The sequence below is a fragment of the Girardinichthys multiradiatus genome, chromosome Y (genome assembly GCF_021462225.1).
Source record: "Girardinichthys multiradiatus isolate DD_20200921_A chromosome Y, DD_fGirMul_XY1, whole genome shotgun sequence".
Lineage (NCBI taxonomy): Eukaryota > Metazoa > Chordata > Actinopteri > Cyprinodontiformes > Goodeidae > Girardinichthys > Girardinichthys multiradiatus.
In genome coordinates this window covers 17894313-17909474 of record NC_061818.1, presented here as the reverse complement: position 1 = coordinate 17909474, position 15162 = coordinate 17894313, and the positions used below count along the sequence as shown (strand labels likewise).

Here is a 15162-nt window from a genome sequence, read left to right as displayed (position 1 = left end):
AAAAAAATTAAAAATTAAAAAATAAACTGTTGGCGGAATGTTGGAAAAAGCAGGAAATCACCAACAACCACATATGTGAGTTAATGTCACCCCTCTCCTCTGCTCTGTGAGGAGTTTTTGTACAGCCTCTGTGCTCACATTGATCACTGTGAGTTAATAGCACAGTAATACACAGCAGACTCCTCTAGTTTCATGGCGGACAGTCTCAGATACACAATGTTTTTACTGGTGTCTCTTGTGATTTCTATGCGTCCTTGAACACTGGTGGCATATGCATTGCTTCCACCACTCCAAATAACACCCATCCATTCTGGTGCTTTTCCTGCAGGTTGTCTGATCCAGTGTGTCCCATAGCTGGTGACAGAATAAGAGACCTGACAGCTGATGGTCAGAGTCTGACCTGACTGCACTGATGTAGAGGCTGGTTGTGTCAGCTGCTGACACTTCACACCTGTTGATAACATAATCAAATGAATTACAGTGTAATATCAATAAGTGTGATATATCATCACAATGTGAGTGTGTCAGTGTGTGAGACTCACAGGATCCAACAGCAGCAGAGCTACAGAGAGCATGTTGGTGCTGAAGATGATTCAATGAGAGCTTCTCTGTGACTGGCAGCATGATATCAAGTCTAAAAGCCATGAGATTTAATTTGCCTGATGACAGACCAGCCAATCATGAGTAGCTACCACACTCTTAACAGCACATCAGGAGGCTTTATGGTTTTTCATACAGGTTACAGCTTAAGGTTATTTCTCTACATGGAATTCTAAAAGTTATATATTTTTTCTCTGATGTTATATGGAAAAAAATACATTCAAATGTACTGAGATTTTTTTTTTGTTTTGTTACTAAGTTATTATATTCTCCCTATTCTTCCCTTTGAATTCCACATAAGAAACACAATAGAATTTGTATTTCAAATTCCCTTAAAAAAAACAACAAAACATGATAAAAAAAAAAATCTAAAACATGGATTATCATCATAGGACTATTTTAGTTTTACTATTTTAATGCACTTGTACAACCTATTTTTTTTATTATTAACATGTCTCTGTACCAAAGAAAAATATACATTAACCAGTGTCACCATAGCACATCCATCCATCACATGTATTTTTCTATAGAAGTACGCTCTGATTTCTTGCTGCTACACAGAAAGATGTTACTGACATGAGACAATAAGAAAGATGCAGCAACATGTATTAATTGGCTGTGATGTATTAAATAAACACAATACGACTCCTCTGATTACATGATCTTATCTGAGAACAAGGCAGAGACTTCCCACTTTGGATTTGACAGGAGACAAAACAACATTAACATCCGTGCTGTGTAATTAAAATATTAAACCTTTTCGGACAGAACAAATTCATTTGTAAATAATCGTTAGAAATATTTATTTTTTACAATCTTGCCATAATATTATGAAATGTTTGTTGAGACATTTGGTTAAAATAATCATGAAACCTTTAACAGCTATCTTATCAATGGTCTAAGAGCGCCGCCTCTGGTTAATAAGTAATAATACATGTGTTAAAGCTCAGATGAGTTTTTGTACAGCTATGTTGTTTGGTTTTGTCACTGTGGGTCTCTTGCACAGTAATATGTAGCAGCGTCTTCAGGCTGCATATTCTGTCCATTCAGAGTCAGTGTGTTGCTGGAAGAATCTGTAGAAAGGCTAAATTTGTTTCTGAGAGAATCTTTGTAGTATGTTGTAGATCCTCTAGCTGCGCTTCCAATCCACTCCAGTCCTTTTCCTGCAGGCTGTCTGATCCAAGCTGTGTAGTAGCTGCTAATGGAATAAGAGACCTGACAGCTGATGGTCAGAGTCTGACCTGGCTGCACAGTCACAGAAGCTGGTTGTGTCAACTGTTCACACTTCACACCTGATAGAAGAACATGTTTTGTCAGAAACTATGAAAGATGTTTAAAACATAAATTACTGACTGAGATATTTTTTTTAAACTCACCAGCAGCTGCAAGGAGCAGGAACAGAGCAGCACAAAACATGTTGACTGATGAACTAGACATCCTGTGAAATCAACTCCATACTGTTGCATTTATATACTAGGAGGTAGGAGGTGGGCAGATCTGTATGTGATCAAACCTTCAATGTGACAATGTTGGTCTAACAGATCTGCTCCTATACCACACATATTGTATTCTTAATGTTTATTTAATTTAATATTAATATTATCTATTTTTATACTTTCTGTATTCAAACCATATGTGATGTAATATAATGTATCCTATTATGTAAATATGACTTTGATTCTAATACCCACTTTATATTCCTTTTTCATATTTTGTTTTAAAATTTTAATTGTTTGTAAGGGAAAAAAAGGGGGGTGGTTAGGGTTAGTCAGTCCTGTTTGGTGCTGTTCATCAACTCAGTTAACTGGGATTCTTCCTAATGTTTAATGTCTGTCTCAAAATCGTATGACATCATGAAATACAAGGTTAAACTGCACTAAACCAAGTGATGCATCAGCTTTAATCACCAATGTGTGATTTCACATGAATGTTTTTCTTTGCAAGACACTACCTGTTTGTCATATTTCTATAATGTCGCCTCATTTCCCTTACTCCTGTCCTCTTATATCTGTCAGGAGAAAGTTAAATATGAGGCGAAAGAAGAAAAGTACGAAACTGAATCAGGGGAGAGTAAATGGAATGAAAAGCAAACCAGCTACTATTGAGTGAGTAGCAGCACCAGTGAAATTTGGACTCCCACTAAACCCTAAATATGTGCGTGTCAGTCTGTGGGATTTTCCAGGACGTTTAACCACTGGTTCAGACTTAGTCAGTGTTTGACCACCAGTACCTGCAGACACACAGATCATTATGAATTGAACTCAATAATTCTGCATTTCTCACTTGAAGTTCTTACCAGCCCAGTTAGCTGAAAGAATGAAAAAAGCAATGACAACCTCAGGTCGGGTCATTGTAGAAGCCTTTTGTCTCTGCTCAGTCTAGAGTGTGTTTATCACTGATTTACTGCGAGTGATAAACTCTCTTATAAACATGTAAAGATAGAAGGAATTTCTTTGCATCAGTCCCTCCTCTTCGAAGTGAAAAACAACCAATCTCACATTACATTATACATGACATGTATTTCTGCAAAGAATATTTTCAGGTGTGCAATGAGTTTATTTCAGCTGACTGTATGCATTTTCAGTTCTTTAAAACATCATGCAGATCTTCACAGAATATTTTATTTATTTTTGGCATGAACCTTGTCATAATGCAATGGAAATAAATAATGATTTGTTGTTGTTTTTTTTGGATTCCAGAGTTATTGTTTATGTGGTTTATTTTTGGTATTTCCCTTATGCAAGCTGGACAAAAATGAAATGTATTTTTTTAAGTTCAAGATCAAAACAGGAGTAACTGGGCCACTGTTCAGGGTAAGTTTTCCTTGAAACATATGTATGTATATATGTACAATTAATCATCATTTATTATTTTGATATGCCAACTTCATAACCTCATTTCATGTTAAGTTTTAAATTATGTTTTTTCCTTTAGAGAATAGATGTGAAATCTCACCAAGTATGCTAATTAAAATGCCATTTAGCTGTTTATTTAAAAACTGTCTTTATTTGGTCTCAATCACAGTTCCAGGAATACAAGACCAGCAAACATCTGCAGGAAATCACCTGAAAAGCAAAATGTGATTTTTACCATCACATTTCATAATTTAATGCCTCTAACAGACTCATATATTGGGTGTTAAAGGTATGATACTAAGACCACGGCAATGCCTTGCAAAAAAACTTCTTGTCAAAACATTTCATGAATTTGTGCCCATATCAAATTTACCGATTAAATTACACATCTGCAAGAATATAATAAATACAAATATTTCTTCTCTTGAACCACCTGTTGAAAGAAGCTAAAAGACAGGAAATCACAAACCACAACATTATTTATTGCTTTAACAGGATGCTTTGCATTTGTATGTGTGCTAAAGTCACTTCTGCTCTGTAAAGAGTTTTTGTACAGCCATTGATCACTGTGTCTCTCTCTGGCACAGTAATACACAGCAGACTCCTCTGGTTTCATGGCGGACAGTGTTAGATACACAATGTTCTTACTGCTGTCTCTGGTGATTTCTATACGTCCTTGAACACTGCTGGCATATGCATTGCTTCCACCACTCCAGATAACACCCATCCATTCCATTGCTTTTCCTGCAGGTTGTCTGATCCAGTGGTTGTGATAACTACTGACAGAATAAGAGACCTGACAGCTGATGGTCAGAGTCTGACCTGGCTGCACAGACATAAAGGCTGGTTGTGTCAGCTGCTCACACTTCACACCTGTTGGTGACAAAATCACATTACTTTAAAGTGTAATGTCAGTAAGAATGTGGCGTAATCATAATGTGTCTCAGTGAAACTCACAGGATCCAGCAGCCAGTAGCAGCAACAGAGCCACAGAGAACATGTTGGTGTAAAAGATGATCCAATCACAGTTTATGTTCCTCTGTGACTGACAGCATGAGATAAAGTCCTTAAATGTGAATGTTGAATTTGCATAATGACAGTCCAACCAGTCAAAAATGGCTTCTACAGTATTTTACCATCCCATTGTTGTAAACTTCCCATGTTGTTGTTTTTTTGGGTTTTATTTTCAAAAAGGATACAGCTACAGTACATATCTCTATGTGGATTCATAAATATGATACTTTTTGTGTTTAGTTGTGCAAATTTAAGCTGGTATTTTGCTGGCAGAGTGTGGTGTTTCAGTAATAGTGGATTATCACTAGAAAACCTATAAAAAAACTGTTTAAATCAAGATGAAACCTTTTTTTTTCTTTGAATCGCTAATTTACAGAATCTTAGGAAACACAAAATCACAAACCACAACATCTGTTATTGTTTTAATAGGGTGCTAATTATGTTTATGATGAATCAAACAACACAATAAAATTAAAAAGGAATATGTTTTGACAGTTTGACAGCAGACAGTACAGTTCTGCCATCGAAACAGTCTGACTATCATCTAGAAACTGAAAGTGTGAATGAAGCCTTTACTCTATGCCTCAATAGAAGATTAACATGAATATAATGAAGAAAATAAATGCAAACTGGTTGGTCTTAGATGTGACACTACATCTGACTGCATCTAAACTAAAATTAAAGGGGAACGTTTTTGTATTTGTTAAACTGATTAGACAAAAACTGAAAGGCAATGACAGACAAACTAGTTGTTGGATGGAATCACATAAATGCTGCCGTCCTGACAGTTGTATTTTTCTGATATTTGTATTTTTCTGCTCACACCAGATCCCAATAACTGAATCATCTTCTGTGCAGGTCCTCATGCTCTGTGGGAGTCTGCTGTTGACTATTTCGTTTAAATAATTTTTGTTGAAGCAGAGAAAAAAAAATAAAACAAAGAATACCAAAAACTCAACATCACCATGTACAATGACCTGTTAATAGTTTTTCAAATAAGATATGATAATTGTTTGAATATAGATAGATTTTTATCAGCTAAATTAAGACATATATATATATATATATATATATATATATATATATATATATATATATATATACATACCGTATAAATATATATATATATATATATATATATATATATTTATGTATGTATATATATATATATATATATATATATATATATATATATATACAGGGATTGGACAATGAAACTGAAACACCTGGTTTTAGACCACAATAATTTATTAGTATGGTGTAGGGCCTCCTTTTGCGGCATATACAAGTCCTGCACAGTGGTCAGAGGGATTTTAAGCCATTCTTCTTGCAGGATAGTGGCCAGGTCACTACGTGATACTGGTGGAGGAAAACGTTTCCTGACTCGCTCCTCCAAAACACCCCAAAGTGGCTCAATAATATTTAGATCTGGTGACTGTGCAGGCCATGGGAGATGTTCAACTTCACTTTCATGTTCATCAAACCAATCTTTCACCAGTCTTGCTGTGTGTATTGGTGCATTGTCATCCTGATACACGGCACCGCCTTCAGGATACAATGTTTGAACCACTGATGCACATGGTCCTCAAGAATGGTTCGGTAGTCCTTGGCAGTGACGAGTCCATCTAGCACAAGTATTGGGCCAAGGGAATGCCATGATATGGCAGCCCAAACCATCACTGATCCACCCCCATGCTTCACTCTGGGCATGCAACAGTCTGGGTTGTACGTTTCTTTGGGGCTTCTCCACACCGTAACTCTCCCGGATGTGGGGAAAACCGTAAAGGTGGACTCATCAGAGAACAATACATGTTTCACATTGTCCACAGCCCAAGATTTGCGCTCCTTGCACCATTGAAACCGACGTTTGGCATTGGCATGAGTGACCAAAGGTTTGGCTATAGCAGCCCGGCCGTGTATATTGACCCTGTGGAGCTCCCGACGGACAGTTCTGGTGGAAACAGGAGAGTTGAGGTGCACATTTAATTCAGCCATGATTTGGGCAGCCGTGATTTTATGTTTTTTGGATACAATCTGGGTTAGCACCCGAACATCCCTTTCAGACAGCTTCCTCTTGCGTCCACAATTAATCCTGTTGAATGTGGTTCGTCCTTCTTGGTGGTATGCTGACATTATCCTGGATACCGTGGCTCTTGATACATCACAAAGACTTGCTGTCTTGGTCACAGATGCGCCAGCAAGACGTGCACCAACAATTTGTCCTCTTTTGAACTCTGGTATGTCACCCATAATGTTGTGTGCATTTCAATATTTTGAGCAAAACTGTGCTCTTAACCTGCTAATTGAACCTTCACACTCTGCTCTTACTGGTGCAATGTGCAATCAATGAAGACTGGCTACCGGGCTGGTCCAATTTAGTCATGAAACCTCCCACACTATGGGTTAGGGTTAGGGTTAGGGTTAGGGTTAGACAGGTGTTTCAGTTTCATTGTCCAACCCCTGTATATATATAATGGAAGTCCTGCTGCCAAAATTCTGTCTTTTAAAACTACTAAAACCTAAATCCAGTGAAGGCAACAGACGTAATGAGTGGAAACCTGCAGGTGTAGAGACACACTACAGCAGGATTCTCCTTAAAGAAGAGGAAAAACAACAGGGGGGAAGGATTTAGCAGGTGATGAGTTCTGCTGCTGCTGTTGTTGCTCACCTGTACCACAACAACGTATCCCTTCATCCTTAGGTAATCAACAGGGTGAAGTAAACCGGAGACTAAAATTAAAGGAATGCAAACTAAACTAGATAATACCAAACACGTAACAAACTCACTTTCATCCGGTAACAATTAATTGATTGAATTATTTAAACAGAACTGACCCACTGACCCATAGATCATACACATTCTCAGATATGCCTATGAAAGAGGAAAACAACCTACATGTTGGCAGAACTTTACAAACAGGAAATCACAAACAATATCATCAGCTACTTTTTTAGGATGCTCATTATTTGCATGTGTGCTAATGGAACTCATATTATCAGCTCTACTCTTAACAACTCTCAAAGCAAAGTGATATACAACAGAGTCTGGTTTCCGGTTGGACATCGTCAGATACAATATGATGTCTGTTTCTGCTGTCTCTGGCAATTTGTATATGTCCCTGGACACTGTTGTTAAAGTTTTTACCTCCACCAGCCCAAATGACACCCATCCACTCAGTTTATTCCATACTGTCCAAAAAAAAAGATCCTGAGCAGGAAAGACTGACAACTTCCTGAGGGTTTTTCACTACTGAGGTGGCAGGATTGGACTCCAAGGTCTGTGCTGTTAAAACCTGACAAAGAACCAGAAACTAAAAGAGATAGATTAGAAATAAAAAGAAGCTGATCTAGTGAGAAAATTATGCAACCTAGAGGGCAGAGGTCTGACCTTCATCTCAATTCTAAAGGTGTGAATGAATCTCTTCCCTTTAATGAAGAAGGCACACATACGCTGGGAGTTCTGGAAATTTGCATTGGCATTAGATTTAAAGAGGCAGATGTGTAAACAAATATTGTCAAAGGTAACTATTAGGTTATTATAGGTCTATTGATTTCTTTTGCATTACTGTTGTTAACTGAAACCACATATTTTTTGCTGGGTTTTGTTAAAAAACTATATTTTAGAAATTTAATTATTGCCAAAATGTTTGTGAAACTAATGTCATAAATATTGGTTAACTTCAACATTTAGGTTGAAGACTTTTATGTTTCCGCAATTAGAATAATCAAACCATTCCAGCGATAACTTTTGAGGACATTTTGGTTTTCTGTAACGAAGGTGATAGGTGAAGGTTTTGTTGTTGTTGTTTTAACAACAATACAGAAGGCAAAACTACATTTATACATATTTTCTTCCAGTCTAAGGAAAAACATGTCCTTTATTTAAAATTGGGTAAAATTTAACTGTGGTGTGCTTCCATATTCAACATGAAAGAGAACCGGCCTTAAATTTCTTTATGGTGTTAGAGCGCCTCCTCTGGTGTCTTCGTGGCACAGGTGTTCAGGCTCTGGGAGGTTTTGTACAGCTCTGCTGCTTGCTTGTGTCAATGCAGCTCTTTGGCACAGTAATACACATCAGAGTCTTCAGGCTGTAGATTCTGTCTATACAGAGTCACAGTGTTACTGGAAGATTGCACTGTAAAACTGAACTTGTTCTTTAAAGATTCTTTGTAGATTGGGCGGCATTTGGTGCATGTGTAACCGATCCTTTTCCAGCCGGCTGTCTGATCCAGTGTGTCCAGTAGCTGCTGACAGAATAAGAGACCTGACAGCTGATGGTCAGACACTGACCTGGCTGCACAGTCATAGAGGCTGGTTGTGTTAGCTGTTCACATTTCACATCTGTGGACGAAACAATTAAAACTAACCTGTTACCGACAGTATACCATCAGTGCGATGCAATCATGCTGTATTGTCTCAGCAGCAGTAGAGCCTGAAGGAACATGTTGGTGTTGAAGATGATCTGATGAAAACATCTGTTCATCTTTGGCTGAAAGCATAAGATCAAGCCTATGGAGCAAAATGTTTCATTTGCATAATGATAGGCTAGCCTATCAAAATTGGCTATCTAATCACATCACATATGATGTATTAATAGGAAACTGCTATAGGTTTCTCTAAATGAATGTATAAAACTGGCATATTTCTTTCTGTTATTATTAGAGGAAGAAAGAATACTTTTAATTTGATTTCTCCTGCTGACATTCTTTACTATATTCCTGTATGCTCTCTGGTCTTCCTTCGATCATTTTCAGCCAATTTAAAGATATTAAAAGTTTTATTTCAAATTACCTAATATGCAGGTTTTTAATAAAATATTTTATCATCAAAAGATTATGTTTGTACTAACAGAGCACATACAGAACACTTATTCATCATTAACATTTTTATGCAAGAAAACAAAATGAACTGGAAAAGGTTTGAAATACCTCTAAAAGATTAAAGCATGTAAATTCAAACTTTTACTTTCTTTGGATGAATCTGAATTACTATAGTATTTTTGCAAGGCTCTGCTAATAATTGCAATTCAATAAATAATGCAAATGGTGGTCTCCTGCGTTCATTGAGTAAGAGGTTGGGTACACCCTGGACAGGTTGTCAGCCCATCACAGGGCTACACACACACATGCATAGGGGAGACACTACTGCTAGACACTACTTTTACTGCTATGCAGTCTTTACCACCAAATTAAAAAAAGTATCTAATAGGAGACATCCTTAATACAAAACAATCAAATTGTTAATATATTTTATGGAAATCAGCTTCGGTGCCTCATATTATTTTCTGTAGTATGGTACAAGAGTATTATTCTGCCCCAAATTTTATTTTATTGCTGCATCTTTCAAAGTGACACTTGTTTTTTAAGATTTCAAAAAGCTAAAGAAAAAGCAATAGAACCAGTCTTCTTAAACACATTTTAATTTGGTTCTGAGACAAAATACAGCAAACCTGCAGCAGAAGACAGCAACAACACTTAATGGAGGATGTAGCTGTTTTTTTAAGTAGCCCTAAATCAGAGATTACTGCATACAGGTGCTGCTGTGGAAACCTGCTGTGACTGAAGTCAACAGATGTGAAAAGATTATGTACATTGTGTGGTAAGAAAAAACAAGCAGAGCTGAAGCTAACAACTATTTTCTGTTCATGTGAAACTGAGCTGCTGCTTGGTTTCTGTCAGCTTCCTGTTGATGTGTGGGTTTAACAGATGAAACTGCTGCAATAACGTTTATCTTTCAGTGAAGTTTCTGCATCATCAAGTTTATTATTGACACATTTAGTTATTACTGGAAATACCCTGAATAGGGGGCTAGATGTAGGGGTTATGCAACTATAGTTGACTGAAAAAGCCTTCCAACAGACGTTAAATGAGAAAGGTAAAGAGGTTTAAAGGATTAAGGAAAGAACAAGTTTGTTCAAATAAAACAGAGATATGTAACACACACTGTTTTGATATTTAATTTATAGAAAATAAAACTTAAAATAAATTGAAGAAGCTCTAAAGAACATTTTCCCTCCAACATGAACAATATTTTATCTAACACACACCGTAGCAAAATGTAAGAACATGAACCTACAATTAATAATTACTTTTTTTTAGTAATTCATTTTTATATTACTGACCTCAATTATCAAAACAGTGATGCACTTTCTGAATCCAAAAAAGAGAAGAAGAACAATGTATTACTATTGGTTTTGACATTTTTCTTTTTTTTGTTTTAAGTGATTTCGCCTCATCAACTAGGAATTTGTAAAATTAAGTAAAATTATAATATTACTGTGTTTCTATTCAGTATGTGGATTTTGATTCTCTATGGTTTAGTTTTATTTCATGTTTTATTTTGACCATTGGTCGACAATGAGAGACAAATAAAAGACAAATAGCTCACAGCAAATGTTTTAGTCTATAAAGTTAGTTTCCTTCTTGTTAATATTTTCTAAAATGATTGGTGCTTTTTCTTATAATAAAAATAGAAAGAATTTGCTGACTGCCTGTAACGTGGCCTTTAAGGCTCAGTGTCAGAAGATCAGGCCTCTGATGGTGAGGACGGTGCTGAAGGCCAGAGCTTTGGTGAACACCACTCGGACTCCGTTCATCAGCAGCAGGTAGAAGTTCAGCTTGGCTTTTTCTGGACGGCAGAGAAACAGAGTTCAGACTGAACTGATCGCTAACAGCTGACTGCAGGGATCAGTGGTGGACCCAAACTGAGACAGGAAGTGTTCAGACTTACCTGGATAAATGTTCCCACATGCATCATCTGTTAGGAGACAGAAAACACATCAGTCACACAAACATCATGGAAACTCTGAAAGTTTTTGAAAAAATGTTTGATGAAAACCATCGCCTGGTTTCTTCCTTAAAAAAATCAGCTTTATAAATAAGTTTAGTGATAGAATGATGTGATTTAATCACATTTTTCATCAAACTTTTTCTGCAGATGACAGTTTCAAAATCAGAACTGTGTCAGTTTGTTACCAGCTTCATTGTTGCCGATCATCCCGTTCATCCCGCAGGAGTAGATGGTTTCGTTCATGAATGTAGCAAAGTAGTAGGTGTTGTTCTTTGACAGAACAGCATCATCAGTGCTCACGTTGACCGGACCACCTTTCACATTCAGAACCACGTCGTCCCCCTTCGGACGGAAATCTATGACCAGACAGACATTTGGACCGAGCTCGTCTGCTGTCTTCAGGGGGTAGCCAGGACTCTGCAGGGGACTCAGGACGGACAGGGAGGGAGCCACAGAGGAACCCTCTGTATGGAACAAAGAGAACCAGATACCAGTTTAAAATTAAAGACCGATTCATTGTCATATATATATATTTTTTTTGGGGGGGAGCAGGGGATTTTTCAAATTTATAGAATATTTCACAGAATGTGATTTTGGTTCTCACTGTTAAGTTCTTGAAGGAAGAATAATATTCATTTTGTATCTCAATACAAAACGGTTTTGTGTTCAGATGATATGTTTGCAGAAAAAGGGATATACAGAATTTTTTATGTGACATTTTTTGAAACATGGTCATTTTCTCTAAATATTTGTCATCAAGAAGAATTAAGGATGATTCCGCCAATTTTGAGCTATTTCACACATTGTTTCTGCAATTTTAAAGGAAAATTTAGGCTTCACATTTTTTTTGTTTTTTTTTGTTTTACGGCACAGCATCAAATTTACTGATTTGGAACAAACTGTGTTTCTACGTTTTTTCTGGTACTTTAACATGTTTTATGTCAATGCTCATCAAATGAGAAACGTGCAGTCAGATATAATATACAGATTTAGCTACCCTTGAATACTTGTTTAAAATCCCTCTACTTCTTTAGTTTTCTTTTATTTTCTATTCTCGTCTCATTTTATACATCTTTTTTATGTAAACATTTAACCAATGTAATTAATAAATTGTCTGATTGTAATTATAAATTTTCTTCACCGTGTATCTTTCTCCGCCTGGCTGAATGTTACGGAGAGCTTGAACTTCTTTCTGCTGAGAGCTGGTTGAGATTCATTTCTGTGGGTCTAAGAATGCAGCCCACCTATCTGCAGTTCGGACCAGGGAGTTAAGAAGGGAACGATTCCGGATCCTGAATGTGTTTTTCCATGCGCTCCAGTATGGTGGGAATCATATAATCCAGTAATATAGGAGGTCGGCTACAAAAACATTTGAAGAAACTTCATCCGAGATTTTAACACGGAGAGGTCGCCGTCCTTTCAGTCAAAGTAGATCCTGGAAATACGTTTTTTAACGAGGGTTTTGTGTGGCTGCTGAAGTCAGCTCCGGTTCATGAGCACAATTTAAAATGTTTGCCCTACTTCTAGAGTCGCAAAATGCCTCATTTTAAAACCTTCATAATGCAACCACAGAAGGTAGCATATTGTTGAAACTTTTTTATTATTATTATTACTGACAAAATAATGCTGTATTTTTTTTTTTTTTGTTTTGTTTGTTTTGTTTCGCGCAAATTACGCATCTAATTTTTGGACTCGTTTAAAGTCTGATTTCTGTACAAAATGTCGTAATTATTTTTTTATAATTTGAATTTGAGAACGTTTTGGACCCTTTGCTCTTATGGCTGTTTTTATTGATTTAAGCAACACTGTAAGACTGGCACTGAATGAATTCATGTGGATTTTATAATAATTAAAACAACGATGTTTAAAATAATAATGTTTGATGAGACATTTTCCTATTTTGTCTTTTGGTAATTACAACTGTTCAACAAATATCGCTAAACAAGTTATTTTTATGTTGTCCGTATATTAATCTCTATCAATCGATGCTTTCTTCAAACCTTTATAAAAAACAATTATTCAGAGGAGATTTCTATTAACAACAAGCTCTGAGAAGGTCTTGCAGAACATTATGGTAATACAACAATTAAAGTTAATATTGTTTTATAAATTATCATCCAAGTATTCAGGCTGCAGTTTTATGTAAATTATGAGTGAGATGTCATAAATAAACCCCACAGAAACATTATAATGAACAAATCCAAATAAAAAACTAATTGTAATGAATGTGATTAAATTATTTTACCTGGCTCAACAGTAACTGTAGTTCCATCTCCCCAGTAGTCAAACCCATAATCACAGTGCTACACCTTCACTGACTGCCTGAACAAAAACATGAAGCAGCAGAAAAACAGGAAAAGCAAAACAGGCAAAAAAACATAAAATGTAGGAAAACTCAAATTACTCTTGCAATTCTAATTAGTGTGCCATATTTTTGATATTGTATTGAAATCCATTTTGTATTAGTTCTTAATCAGGTCTTAAACAAAAATGAGCTTGAATTAATATCTTGTATCAATAAAGTTAAAACAGCAGATTTTATAATTCAAAAAACAGACAGCTTGCTAAACTAGTCAAAGAAAACAAGTAACTAATAATTAATCATATATTCAATATATTTCTACGCACATTAATGTATTTTTCTCTTATATATTTGCGCTGAGGTTTTTGTGTGGGTGTGTAACGTTGTGCCCCGATAACACTGTGACAGACTCTTTTACAAAAACCTACACCACCATTAGAGGGGAGGATAAAACATAACCAACTAGCATAATTAAGGCTGTCATTAAATGTTATTTGTTTATTCAAGGTTGCTTGTTTATTTAACATCAACGATTTATTTCTCAAAAAAGCTGTTTTACAAAATTGCAACATTATTCCCCTCAAACTGGTTTGTGTTTCTATAGATTATTAATTTATTCTGGTTTGGGTAAATTATGTTGCAGTGTCACCTTTAGACTCATCTACTGTAGCATTTAATGTGACCTCCAAGTAAGCCAGCTCAGGAAAGGCAGCTCAGGTAAGGCAGCTCAGGTAAGGCAGCTCAGGTAAGGCAGCTCAGGTAAGGCAGCTCAGGTAAGGCAGCTCAGGTAAGGCTGCTCAGGTAAGGCAGCTCTGGAAAGCCAGCTCAGGAAAGGCAGCTCAGGAAAGGCAGCTCAGGAAAGGCAGCTCAGGTAAGGCAGCTCAGGAAAGGCAGCTCAGGTAAGCCAGCTCAGGTAAGGCAGCTCAGGTAAGGCAGCTCAGGTAAGGCAGCTCAGGTAAGGCAGCTCAGGAAAGCCAGCTCAGGAAAGCCAGCTCAGGTAAGCCAGCTCAGGTAAGGCAGCTCAGGTAAGGCAGCTCAGGTAAGGCAGCTCAGGTAAGGCAGCTCAGGTAAGGCAGCTCAGGAAAGCCAGCTCAGGAAAGCCAGCTCAGGTAAGCCAGCTCAGGTAAGCCAGCTCAGGTAAGCCAGCTCAGGTAAGGCAGCTCAGGTAAGCCAGCTCAGGTAAGCCAGCTCAGGTAAGCCAGCTCAGGTAAGGCAGCTCAGGAAAGGCAGCTCAGGAAAGGCAGCTCAGGTAAGGCAGCTCAGGTAAGGCAGCTCAGGTAAGGCAGCTCAGGTAAGGCTGCTCAGGTAAGGCAGCTCAGGAAAGGCAGCTCAGGAAAGCCAGCTCAGGTAAGCCAGCTCAGGTAAGGCAGCTCAGGAAAGGCAGCTCAGGTAAGGCAGCTCAGGTAAGGCAGCTCAGGTAAGGCAGCTCAGGTAAGGCTGCTCAGGTAAGGCAGCTCTGGAAAGCCAGCTCAGGAAAGGCAGCTCAGGAAAGGCAGCTCAGGAAAGGCAGCTCAGGTAAGGCAGCTCAGGAAAGGCAGCTCAGGTAACCCAGCTCAGGTAAGGCAGCTCAGGTAAGGCAGCTCAGGTAAGGCAGCTCAGGTA

At 37.4% G+C, this 15162-nt stretch overlaps 1 long non-coding RNA gene and 1 gene segment (V, D, J or C); both read right to left on the bottom strand.

Moving 5' to 3' along the window:
• Positions 1–1550: 1550 nt before the first annotated feature.
• On the bottom strand, positions 1551–2022 carry LOC124864422. The segment is given in 2 exon segments: positions 1551–1892; positions 1977–2022. Coding segments are annotated over 2 exon segments (348 nt in total).
• An 8172-nt stretch (positions 2023–10194) lies between these two features.
• On the bottom strand, positions 10195–13880 carry LOC124864427. The gene is made up of 4 exons (XR_007037304.1): positions 13504–13880; positions 11444–11722; positions 11199–11225; positions 10195–11096 (listed from the first exon to the last, which is right to left on the bottom strand). It is a non-coding gene; the product is annotated as an uncharacterized LOC124864427 (long non-coding RNA).
• Between the last annotated feature and the right edge of the window lie 1282 nt (positions 13881–15162).